Genomic DNA, 11,776 nt, shown 5'->3' on the forward strand with positions numbered 1-11,776 from the left:
AGAGGACGGCGAGATTTTGACTCGGCTTTGAACTTCATGTAATCCGGTATAGTCGCTGTGTGTTGTTGCCCTCACAAGATGAGTGAAACGTTGTGTATAATCTCCTGCTGTGACATTTGCATCCTCAGGAGGGGGGAGGGGCGCCCCAGCTGGACGCTGTTTGGCTGCGTCTCTGAGGGCGAAGAGACACTGCTGTTCAGAGAGAAGTTCCTCGACTGGACGAGCCCAGGTGGAGGACGAGTGGAAGCTGCATCCAAGGATGAGACGCAGGTTCCGTGTCACAAGTTCATGTTTTAACGTCCCGGTGTTCCCAGTCGTGTTGACGCAAAGTGAAGACAGACGCTCACGATCATCGATGCCAGAAATATCTGCTTAGTTGAATAAGAATTTCAGACGATTTACTTGCCCTTGAAGATCAGAGGCGGTGAAGAGGTTGATTTCTAACTTGTACACTTACAGTACGTACAGTCCTGTGATCCTCTGACTGCTGTGGGTCTCTGCAGGCCGTCCCAGCTCAGCCAACTACGTCCCCATCATCGGACCTCCTGACCCCCTGTGACGCCAAGGCTCTCGTGTCGGGCCAGACGGTGGAAGGAGACGGATTAGTCCACGCCGTGCTGGCTGATGTTGATGTCCGGAGGAATTATGGAGTCATCACACTGGAGGAAGGGCATCGAATGGAGCTGATGACGGTTGCCATAGACACCTGGCACGTCCAGGAGTTTGATGACAGTGAAACCCACATGGAGAGCACAGGACAACTTCATGAGGGGGACTCGTACGTGGTCCGCTGGACATACAGCACCGGCGCTGTCGGTCAGTGACATCACACCCCACCTTCACACCTTTTTTTGTTCTTCATGGAGTCTAATGACAGTTTATTTGTCGTAGATGAGACGAACAGCTCTGATGATGGCAGCAGAGAGCAAACGTCCTTCTTCCTGTGGAGAGGTCGTCGTTCCAGCGTCAGCGGACGGGACACTGCTGCTTTTCTGTCCATCGGGATGAACAACCATCAACAATCACAAGTAAGAACATGGTTTATCATGCATTCATACATGGAGAGAAACATTTCTTAAGGGAAGATAATCATGCTCCCTCACTTTGTTGTTTTCTAGCTGATGTGATTGTTTGGTTGTTTTGAAGCTGGTGGTTCCTCAGGGAAAGGAACCTCCTTGTTTCCTGCAGCTGTTCCAGGGAGGCCTGGTCATTCACAAGGGCCAGAGGGAGGCGCTCTCCACTAATGCAGGTAAAATAGATTTAGCTTTTAGATTTTGAGTTCATGTCCCTCTGTCTGCCTGTGAAGGATATTTAAGCTGCTCCCGTGCGTCTGTTGCAGTAGAGCAAGTAGAGTGGCGGCTGTTCTGTGTGCGAGGGGAGCTCCCTGAGGAGGGCTCGCTGTCAGAGGTGGATTGCTGCTGTGCAGCGCTGAGGTCCAGGGGCTGTCTTGTCCTGATCAACAGCCAGCAGGGGGAGTTGTACCTCTGGACTGGCTGTAAAGCTCAGAGCAGCTCCAGGGAGGTTGCCAGGAGGGCAGTGGAGCGTCTTACACAAACGCAAGTCTCTCTCTCTGGATTTAATGTTGCGTCCAGTGATGCTTTATATGTTCAAAGATTAAATCACGATGCGTGTGGTGTGTGTTTGCATCAGGTGTCCACCAGAGCTGGGTCTCAGCAAAAGCAGCCTCGTGAAGGTGCAGGGAGTGGAGGAAGGTTCAGAGCCGGCAGACTTCTGGACGGCCCTGGGACAGATGGACAGGAAGGCCTATGACTGCATGTTACAAGGTACACGTTATACACTTGAGTCACGTCCCCGGGGGGTTCCTACCTCAACCGTGTGGAGGACTTTCACTAGATAATCAGCTGAATATGTGGTCTGTCAGATCCAGGCAAGTACAACTTCACACCTCGCCTCTTCCACCTGAGTGCCTCCTCTGGGAGCTTCAAGGCCGAGGAGCTGCAGAGTCCATCAAGGCTGCCGGGGCTTGTGATGGCGATGCCGTTCACCCAGGAGAGTCTGTACTCTGCACCACTGCCGGGTGAGGCCAGACGCAGCCCCTCCACGCAGCTCACGAAGACGTTACTTCCCGATGAAACAACAGCACATTCAATTTAGTTTCCTTTGTTATTTTAATACTCTATGTTAGAGTCATGAGGAAAACACGAACATACCATTCCAAATGTACACATAATTTCAAAATTCAAGTTTCGTTCACGTTCTTTGGAAGAAGTCTATCGTACATATCGATCTTATTTCTGATTCTGAACATTTTCTTGACTTCATACTTTTTGTTTCTGTTGCCAAAACCTAAAATATCCCGCAGGCGGAACAAACTAGAACTCAACTCAGGGGTTAATTCAGTCTGATTTGACTGATTTTTTTAAACGCATCACTAATCTTTCTAACCCGTCTTCCAGCTTTGTTCCTACTGGACAACCGTCTGGAGGTCTACCTGTGGCAGAGGAACTTACCGGGGCCGACGGAGCTGTCCGCTGCAGCCTGCAGCCGCTGGCATGATGAGAGGCGGTGCGCCATGGAGACGACGTTGCTGTACTGCAAAGGTAACGAGGACCCGTTCAATAGAGCTGGCTAGGAGGTAAACGGGTTGTTGTTTGCTGATGTGTTTGAGAAAATGTTTTCTCTGTGTATCACAGAAATTAACCCCAGACGCCCACCGCAGGCCTACCTCATCCATGAGGGATCCGAGCCTCTCACGTTCACTAACGTCTTCCCACGCTGGGAGAGGACGCCGGGAGCCCACACGCAGGTGTGGACCGGATCCAGGTTTATGGAGTGTTTTGTCATGCTGAGAAACACTAGAATCTCCCACAACTTCATGCAATTCATTCTTTTATGAACAAAAACTTGATGTGTATCAAGGAATTATCCCAGACTGGCTTTTATTAGCGAGTAGTTAAAAGTTTTCTGTCCCGACAGAGAAGTTTTGAAGTTCAGTTCAGCTTCACAAAAGAAAAGTTACAGAAATTTGCAGCCTTGGTTGAAATAACAGTTTCATGCTTAACGCGCATGCAGGACGCTCAGCCTCAAAAAACAGAAGTTTACTGTCGGAATTCTTGGAGACTGAGAGAAGATTTTGAAGTCAATTCACAGTTTTGTCTCTCAGGGTTTTGGAAGAAGTACTGGAAAGAATTCCAACAAACCGCCTGGAGTGAAAGGTCGTCTAATTTTTTTAACACTGAGCCCGAGTAACGGCAGTGAGTTCAAGAATATAGATTCTGCTATTAAGAAAAGTGTAATTAAGTTTAAAAACTGTTTAAATCAAGTGTAACGTCAAGTGACTCGCCTTCACCGGGAACAAATTGTTGGATGCTGAGGTTCCTGCTGGCTGATCTGAAGTCACTGTTCCGTTATCCAAGTAGTCTAATAATCAAAACAGTATAGAGCTCATGGTGGGCTCTCTTACGTTTTGTGTGTGTGTGTGTGTGTGTTTCAGGGTGATGCAGGGCAGTTGAAGTTGACCTTGGTGCAGGACGCCCTGGCCCAGCTCATGAAGACCCAGTACCCTCTGGAGCAGCTGCTTCAAGGCCCATTACCTGAGGGAGTGGACCCCCAGCACCTGGAGGTCTACCTGTCTGATCAGGACTTCCAGGTAGAAACCTGCAGTAGCATCTTTCAGCCAGCAGGCCGCAGCATTGCCCAGATATTAGCCCATGAAAACTGTCAGCGACTGTACATTCTGGACATAAAGTATGAGAGGAGGTTTAACTTTGATTTGTTTCCTTTATAGATTAATTAATGCAAATACGTTTCAGAGTATTTTGGAAATGAGGAGAGAAGAATACGCCTCCCTCCCAAGCTGGCAGCAGACTGACCTGAAGAAAAGCAAAGGGCTGCTGTGCTAGAGAAGAAGGGGAGGCTGTCGGACGCTGGGGAGGGATTTCCTCCTCTGCTGGGACGGGATGACGGCAGGGAAACACTCGCACCTTGTTGTCTCACAAAGGACGGCTCACAATATATTAAAAAGAAGGAAACTTCACTTTTATTTATGTCAAATTAGTGTACGGACTTAGATGACTACGTAGCTACCGTTCAGAACAACAAAACACCACATTTTCCTACAAAGCTTCATTTTATCTGTACAAATCAATGAAAGATATCAGGTGAAATTAAAGGAAGAACATCGGTAACAAACTGTGGTATGAGAACGAGAGTGCTTACAAAAAAAAGATCAATTCTAATATACAATGTAAACAAGGGGGGGAAAAAATAAAAGGTCAACCACTTTCTAAATGTTTCCTCCTGGATCGATATTCTTCCGTCTCTGAATGCTCAGAGCTACATTTGAGCATCAGAGCTACAAAAATTAAAATATATCCTTCATTGTCACATGCGTCTCTGACAGTTTAATCCATGATGTGTATTTTACAGTGACGTGTCCATTCGTCTGCCGGCCTTGTTTGTACCGTGTGTATTTACAGCCGGAGCCCATGTGTTCACTCTGGCTGCGGTTAGCGCTTTATTAGGACTCCTCTGGGATTTGCGATTAACTATGCATGAAAGAGCAGGTAGACATGCTCCAATAACATCCCTCTGGCCCAAAACATGCTAATTCTGCTTCACCTCAATCAACACGCTACTCGAAACATTGTTCCAACACGCCAATACACAGAGACGTAATGACTCTCGGTAGCGTGTGAAAGCTCCCTCACAGGAAGAATCACGGCTGATTGCTGATGTCTACTGTCGACTTTGATGTTTGTGTTATTTTCTTATTCCTGGCATCATTGCAGATCATTGGTTGCAAATTTGAGCTTTTATTGAAAAGCATTTTTGGTGTCAGAATTCAAAATAAAATAAGTGTCTCTTTCTTGACTCACTTTCTCAGACAAGCGATGTCCGGTTCTCTGTTGTTAGCATCCATGAGAGGAACCCTCCCACCGCCCCCCGAAATGTGCTTGATTGCCTGTCCTCGCCAGAACCAGACAAGAAGATTAACACCCTTCTCTCCTCTGAGTTGCGTTAGGGAGCTCAGATGAGCAGAGACTGGCAGATGGCTAGTTAGCTTAGCACAGTGAATGGTTGTGTATGGGAAGTAGTAGCATGTATCAATAAACCGACAAGGTTCAAGATTTTGGTGCGTCAGCCTCAACCGCTCTCAAGTTGGCCCTGATTCACAACAGCAGTCATTTTGTTGGCTGAAGTTTGAGGTGCCGCGTCAAATCACTGCGCCCAGCAGTTCTGTTGACAAAGTAGATCCGACCGACATCGGATAACAATTCTTTTGCCCAAACTGCCATAAAGCAGGCGACGACGGTTTGGGGAAAAATGCACCTCTGCTACCGCTTCCCACCTGCTACCAATCACTGTGTTGCGCTAATTAGCGGTCAACTAGCTTCTGGCTCCCTACTGCACACATGGGAGAGAGAGGGTGTTAATCTTCTGGGCTGCCTCTGGCGAGGACGGCAAAAAAGCATAATTCCAAAAAAAGCTGACGTGTTCCTCTAATCAATCATGACAATGCAGGAGAGTGAAGTACTCAACCGGGGGGAAAAAAAACCCAAAACACTGCTGCTGATGTGGCTGAAATCTCTCAAATGTGCTTTGAAATCTGTATGTGAGTGAGATTCTTTTTTTTTTTTTTAATATCCACAAGTCACGCTGACCCTCACAAATTGTTTATAAGTCAGACTAGTCGACCATTTGTCCAGTGAGTCGGAGCCATTTGGGCTTGCAGGCTAACTGGGTGTTATTTTCCTCAGAATGGATTAGCTGACTAAGCCTCCATGTGACTGTGCAGTCCTGGCGAGATTGGATTTGGGCCCACTGCTGGGTGATTGTGCGCTTGAGAGAGGAAATTTCCCAAGGCCTTTCGCTCAGAACAGACCAACTCTAAAACACATCAGTTGTATGGTTGAAGCCGTCGGAACCTATGATGTCCAATTATTACCCCGTACATCTGCTGAATGGCAGACTCTTTTTTTTTTTGCCTGATCTGAAAGGGTAAATATTTGACACAAGCACTAAAAGCTCTTATTTTAGATGGATCGAGGGGAGTCCCTGTCCCTCGCAGGCAACTTTTAAGTCTGAGAAATTTCAGCGTTAACTGGCAGAACAAAAAAAAAAAAAAAGCCCCTTAGATCGGCTGAGTAAAGAACTTTGAAGAAAAAAAGTTCCTTAAATATAAAAAGGTGTTGCTGTGTGTTTGTGTCTGAGTCTGTGTTTGGTCTAGATGGCCTGCTCCCTCTGCGCGTCAGCTCCAGGTATGCTTCGATCCGGCTCGGAGGCCAGCGCCGCCTCACGCAACACCACCATGTGATCCTCGGCAGCGTGGAGCGACTGGTCGATCCAGTCCATACTGCCGGACATGTGACAGGCGTTGCGGGTGACCAGCACCAGGTGGCTGACTGACAGGAGGAGCGCGGTGGCCCTGACGGAGAAGAACAGAGGAGACGGGGTGGATTTAACCAGCTGTCACACAAACTTAATACTTGGAGACAAAGCCTTCATTTTGAAGTTGAAGCCCGGCAACACGCGTCCTGTACGACCGAAAACGTTCCTGTTAGCTTCCTGAATGTTTCACTGACAGCATCCCATTCCACCTGTCTTACACCTGTGCTTCTCTTCACACGTCGACTTGCGAGCTAATAAACATTGGACAGCCGTTACATTTACAGAGATAAACACTGAATAATGGAGAAACGCACCCAGGAGGTGCACCAGAGGAAATGTGACGAAGTAGACCAGCTTTGTTGGAGACCCTGACGGAGGATGGTGAGTACTAATGGCTGTAACTTTACCCGCTGCTCTCTAAACGGGCCGAGACAGTCACCCTCCGCTCATGCTAAGGAAGTTAGCATTTCCTTGCTTCTTCACGGCTCCTCAACTTCCTGGCGATGTGCTGCCTCCTGTTGGTTTCGGACGCCTGTTCCACGTTTCCTACAAACCCAAATCATGGAAGACTCCTGCAGTAAAAGACGTGACTACCTGGCATCCAGGAGGATGGGATCCAGAGGCGGGTACATGGATCTGACCACGTCGTCCACCCTGCGAGACAAAGACAACCTGGGTGTCAGAGGCAGGTTCGCCTGAGGCAGTCACAGGGGGTTGAGGTGAATTATGTATGTTTACCTCGGGCTGATGCGTTTGGCCACGGTGATGATGTCACTCAGACTGGCTGGCGCTTTGACCTTTGCGCCCGAGCCCATTGTCATGGCAACCAACTTCTCGGTAAGGGTGTGGCAGATCTGAATGTGGAAGTAATCGTGTTAGCGGCAGTCCACCAACAAGGGAAATTAATTCGTAGAGGGAACGAGGAGAACTTCCGTTACCTTCAGGATGGAGATGCAGTGAGAGACCAAACCACTGTTCCAAAGAAAGAAACCATTCTGTTATTTCTGCTGAAGTCTACAACTGATGCCTAAAACTCACGGCGGTTGCATTTGTCCTCCGTGTCACACCAACAATGCTACAGCGAAGGACCTACGAGGCGTCCTCTATCCAGTCCTCGTTCTCCAAGATGGCCTCGATGTGAGGGTTGGTGATGACCACGTCGTCCAGCTCCAGCTCTGACGGCTCGCTCTGGGTCTCCATGGCTCCGATCAGATCGACTGTAGGTCTGCGGAGCGGGAGCGGAACGAGCTGAGTGCAGCACAGCCATGTTGAACCGCCGGTTGTGGATATAATGTTCACTTTAAATGAACCATTTCAAGCATTTCTCTCCAAACCAACGTAAAAAGAGGCAGAACAAAAACACATGTTTACCTTCAGGATCTTGAATTCTAAAATGCAGCAACGACTGATGTGAAATGGATCATTTGTTTACTTCTCTCTCTCTCTTTTTTTAATCACCACTTCTGGAATTATTTTTTTTAAATAACTGATGTCCAACTTAGAAAAAAAAAAAACCCACAATCAACTCAGTTGGTAAAGTTCATGCTGAACTACTAATCAAACACTAGTCAAGCACAAAGTATCACAGAGTACACAGTACAAGTACTAGAACTACTTGAGTTATTTCAACACTCGTTCAGGCGGAGTGACTGAGTACTGACTTGGAGTCAAAGTGGTGCAGCAGGTCGTGAGGGTGGCAGTAGCGGTGCCTGCACACCACCACCAGGGCAATGAAGGAGGCCAGGAAGATGGTGGCCAACACCCCAATGGCCACAATCACCACTGTCTCCATGGCGACTACGACTCCCACAGCGGCTGCAGGCGGCAACTTGTCCAGAGGAAAAGAGTCCAGTCAGGGTCGGCTGATTGTCTTCAGCTTGATTATGAATGGACGCTCATCTGTGGAGGGGGGGTCATCAACAGCTCAGGTCCAATTAACCCAATCAGTGAGAGGAAGGACGACGTGATCACATACAGCAGATTTCTGTTTCGCTTCACCTCTGACTGGCGGACTGCTGAGGAGTCGCGAGGAAATGCAATCAGCAGTTTTCTGCGTTTCTAAATGCGGCACGCCTTCTAAGCACACACAAAACGGATCTTTATCTGACTGCACAAAAAGCTTGGGTGCACTCGCGCTTTGTTGGGCTTCGCATAATGAGAACAATGCGTTTGCTCCGCGGACACTTAACGCCGTATCAACCACAAATAACATCAAACGCGCTGACTCTTTTCAACTTAAAGAAACAGAGGACTTCAAATGCAGCACCAAGATATGAACCGTTGTTTTGCTCTCTAAACCAACGAGGCAAACCGAGGGAACCTTCAACAAACAACATGGCGACCTCTTACCGTCTGATGTTTTCAGCCCGGAGAAAAGTATTTTTGGATTATTAGTGGTTTATTTCAGGCTACATGTCGCCACGTTCAGCTGCTGTCAGAGAGTGTACAGTACACCTGCCCTCTGCCCGCTCTAGTCACTCATTAACCTTCCTGCCCCACCTGAGTGCTGCACTCGCACTGGACTGATTGGACACCGGAGCGGGTCTGAGGGTAGTTGACCTTCTTGGGTCTTTCCCGTCATCAATAACGGAAAAAAACAAAACAAAACGGTTTTATGAAAAGTATTTTACTTTTAGCAAGCTTGCGCTAAACCTCTGATGCCAATTGACACTAAACTTGGTGGAGGGATGCAGTTTGGGTAAAGGAAGAATCCATTATGTTTTGGGAGAGATCAGTCAAAGCGCCACCTGGTGGCAACAGGATGGTTAGTGACTATGCAGCCTGCAAATCCCGACCTGAAGCGAAGTGATACTTCGTACAGAGAGGGTATTTGGCCTTTCAAATACTCCCAAATAGGTTTCCTGAACTCACAAAGATGTTTTTTTTTCCTCCTGCATTACTTCTTTGTGAATCCAGGAAGCAGAAAGAGCCAGCCACATATAATTAGCTTGATGCTAATGGTGACTGACAGCTAAAAATAGGAACAACCCCCATCCCCCCCCACCCCCAGAAAAAATACAACATATATTAAACATCAACAGTTTTTGAGTTAAAAAACAGCAACAAAAGATTGACGCTTCTGGTTGGTGCAACGTTTTTGGAGGGTTTTGCTGTTGTTAGCCTCAATTAGCTTCAAGCTAAATAGCATGGCTGGCTCTTTCTACAATCTGGAGTCACAAAGAAGGTGGGAAGAACACATCCCAGTTAGCTCAAGACACCTAGCAGCATGTAGTACATCACATTCTGGGTGATGTACTACTCTCCGCGAAGAGTCCAGCAACGAGAGAAGGCCTGGTTAAACTGAAGAACTGAGCCTGATAATAAAAGTGATCCAGAGTGACATAAAACAAATGTGCGTGCTCTCTAGCGCCACCTAGCGGATGCAGAAAGTCATATTGCAGTCTGCTCGCCACAGAACAGCCGAGCACGGAGGTGCCAGGAGCCCATAGTTGGAGGGATTCGCTCTCTGCGTGCCTTCTAGCTTGATACTGCCATCAATATTTCTGTAACGCTCGGCCCTCAGCAACCGGCTTCAAAACCCATTTTCCTTTTGTTTTTTTTTTCTTTTCTTTTGGCTTAATGGTGCCATAACTCATTTATAATACAATTGCAGCAGCATGCATATTCAATTGGCTGCTGGGAAATATAATCAGTCATATCGTAAAGAACTTAACGTAGAAAAAAATTAGAGCCTGAACTTTAAGCATTACAACATTGTAAACCTGCATATTTGCCTGGATGATTATGTCAGATGGAATGCTGTAATTCTCTAATCTGATTAATTAGGGTTACCTCGCTGGTATCATACAGAGCTCTCCCCTGCCCCACAAACTCTCCCTCTAACTTTCTTGTCTCACAGATCCCTGATGGCTGACATCTTTACTGCCTGTTGTTAAGAGGAAACAAAGGGAAACAGAGCGTTTAAAAAAAAAGAAAGAAAAAAGAAGAAGAAATCTCCACGGGGGGGGGGGGGGGGGGGACGTTGTTGAATTGTCATCAGTCAAAATGTTGCTCCCACATTCCTCCGCATCTCTGCTGGTTCCATCTTTGATGATAAGGAGCGAGGGGCCAGTTTTGCTCTCTGGCTTCAAAACTTTAGGAAAGTCTTCAACACCAGAAACAACAAACAAAACAACGGAGCGTAATTACGGTTTTAATTAAGTCAGAAGTCCCCAAATGTGCTTTTCAAGTTTGTTTCTTTTTTTTTTACTTCCTGCTCTTGAGTGTTTTCACCCTCTGTAAGACTTTGCTTTTAAAACCCCAGACCTGGATTCGTGCTGTGGGCCTCGCCGTTCAGAAGCTGCTCACCCTGAGACGCATTCACTCGTTGGGCTGCCAACGCTTCTGAAGCCAGACTCGCTGACTCGCTGACTCGAGTCACTCCGTGAGAGCAGGACTTTGATTTGACCTTAATAACTGTATGACATCAGTTACAACAACCTACGAGGGAGAATAAATCATAACAACGTTACAACGAACCACGTGAGAGAATAATAATAATAAAAAAAAATAATAATAATAATAATGAAAAAGAACTTACGTTGGGGGGAAAGGGAGGTGTTCTTTACAAGAAAAACAAACTAAAATCTCATTAAAAGGGAGACGTTTCTCTAAATCTGAAGACCATGAAAAACGAGTCGTCTGATATTCGGCCTGAGACGCGCCATAAATCAAAGTTGTACAATTAAACTGAAACTCCGCGCTCATTATTTCCCCTCAGATGTTTGCAGCAATAAGAACACGCACACGCGCGCACACGCACGCCACCGGGACAGGACGCTTTCTCATTCCACTCTCCCTAAAATGTTGGAGCAGAGTCCGACATCAGCCTGTAAAAGTCAGCTTGAACTGCAGGAGCAGCGCCGCTCACCTTCATATCCGCCGCTGTCCTGCCGGATTCCTCTCTGGAGACGCAACATTTTCCCCCTCCGACGGCCGAACGGCGGCGACGGCACCGACGTCTCCGAACCCGTGAACGCGCCTAAAGCTGTCCGGTGAATGACGGATGACAAACTTTTCTTCTAAAGTTTTTTTTTTTCTTTTTTTTGCAGCGCGACCCCGCGAAGGTAGAGGCGGGGCCGCGCTCCCAAGGAGAAGGTTGGAGCGGGTTGAAAGGAGAAAGAAGAAGAGGGAAAAGAAGGAAAAGAAGAAGAAGAAGGAAAAGAAGAAGAAGAAGAAGAAGAAGAAGAAGAAGAAGAAGAAGAAGAAGAAGAAGAAGAAGGTTTTCTTTGGGGGGAGAGAAACAAAACAAATGTGATGGCAGCACTGAACGCTCGGTGGCGCACGTCAGTCACGAGCAGGGGCGCGTTCCAATCCTCAATTCAAGACCAAATTGTCAACGTCCAAGTGTTTAAAAACTTAAAAAAAAACAAATAAATAAAGTTTGACATTAGCAGATACAAGATTACGTCATGTTGGTAGGTTC

At 47.1% G+C, this 11,776-nt stretch overlaps 2 protein-coding genes across 8 annotated transcripts in view; one reads left to right on the forward strand and one right to left on the reverse strand.

Annotated features, from left to right (window-relative positions):
- Positions 1-4,864, forward strand: part of svilc (supervillin c) — a 23,293-nt gene extending 18,429 nt beyond the window's left edge. For 4 of the 6 annotated variants that reach the window (XM_086185733.1, XM_086185732.1, XM_086185735.1 and 1 more), the window contains 11 exons: positions 129-270; positions 504-816; positions 892-1,028; positions 1,147-1,249; positions 1,340-1,556; positions 1,651-1,784; positions 1,883-2,038; positions 2,418-2,561; positions 2,655-2,767; positions 3,455-3,610; positions 3,774-4,864. In XM_086185733.1, the coding sequence (XP_086041859.1) occupies positions 129-270; positions 504-816; positions 892-1,028; positions 1,147-1,249; positions 1,340-1,556; positions 1,651-1,784; positions 1,883-2,038; positions 2,418-2,561; positions 2,655-2,767; positions 3,455-3,610; positions 3,774-3,863 (1,705 nt within the window). In that variant the 3' untranslated portion in view covers positions 3,864-4,864. The remainder of the gene's footprint in view (positions 1-128; positions 271-503; positions 817-891; positions 1,029-1,146; positions 1,250-1,339; positions 1,557-1,650; positions 1,785-1,882; positions 2,039-2,417; positions 2,562-2,654; positions 2,768-3,454; positions 3,611-3,773) is intronic. The other 2 variants (XM_086185736.1, XM_086185737.1) reach the window with 2 other exon arrangements.
- Positions 3,985-11,383, reverse strand: tmem98 (transmembrane protein 98). Of its 2 annotated transcripts, none has more exons than XM_086185742.1 (7): positions 11,222-11,383; positions 8,013-8,250; positions 7,445-7,576; positions 7,290-7,323; positions 7,090-7,205; positions 6,946-7,005; positions 3,985-6,388 (listed from the first exon to the last, which is right to left on the reverse strand). In XM_086185742.1, the coding sequence occupies exons 2-7, from the start codon at positions 8,141-8,143 to the stop codon at positions 6,187-6,189; spliced, it is 675 nt and encodes a 224-aa protein (XP_086041868.1). In that variant the 5' UTR covers positions 8,144-8,250; positions 11,222-11,383; the 3' UTR covers positions 3,985-6,186. The 2 variants fall into 2 exon arrangements, with proteins under 2 accessions (XP_086041868.1, XP_086041869.1); XM_086185743.1 differs by lacking the exon at positions 11,222-11,383 and adding an exon at positions 8,701-8,854.
- Positions 11,384-11,776: the final 393 nt, after the last annotated feature.

This window comes from Aulostomus chinensis, chromosome 18, assembly GCF_037954235.1.
Source record: "Aulostomus chinensis isolate RoL2024-O1b breed Wild chromosome 18, RoL_Achi_v1.0, whole genome shotgun sequence".
In the NCBI taxonomy this organism is placed as follows: Eukaryota; Metazoa; Chordata; class Actinopteri; order Syngnathiformes; family Aulostomidae; genus Aulostomus; species Aulostomus chinensis.

Bases quoted from the DNA above. Each gene is read 5' to 3' on its own strand.
- tmem98 (XM_086185742.1), bottom strand. From the start codon at position 8,143: ATGGAGACAGTGGTGATTGTGGCCATTGGGGTGTTGGCCACCATCTTC. The intron at 7,577-8,012 runs GTCAGTACTCAG...CCCGCTCCGCAG, and splicing joins CTGCACCACTTTGACTCCAA to ACCTACAGTCGATCTGATCG. The intron at 7,206-7,289 runs GTAACGGAAGTT...TTCCACATTCAG, and splicing joins ACTGCATCTCCATCCTGAAG to ATCTGCCACACCCTTACCGA.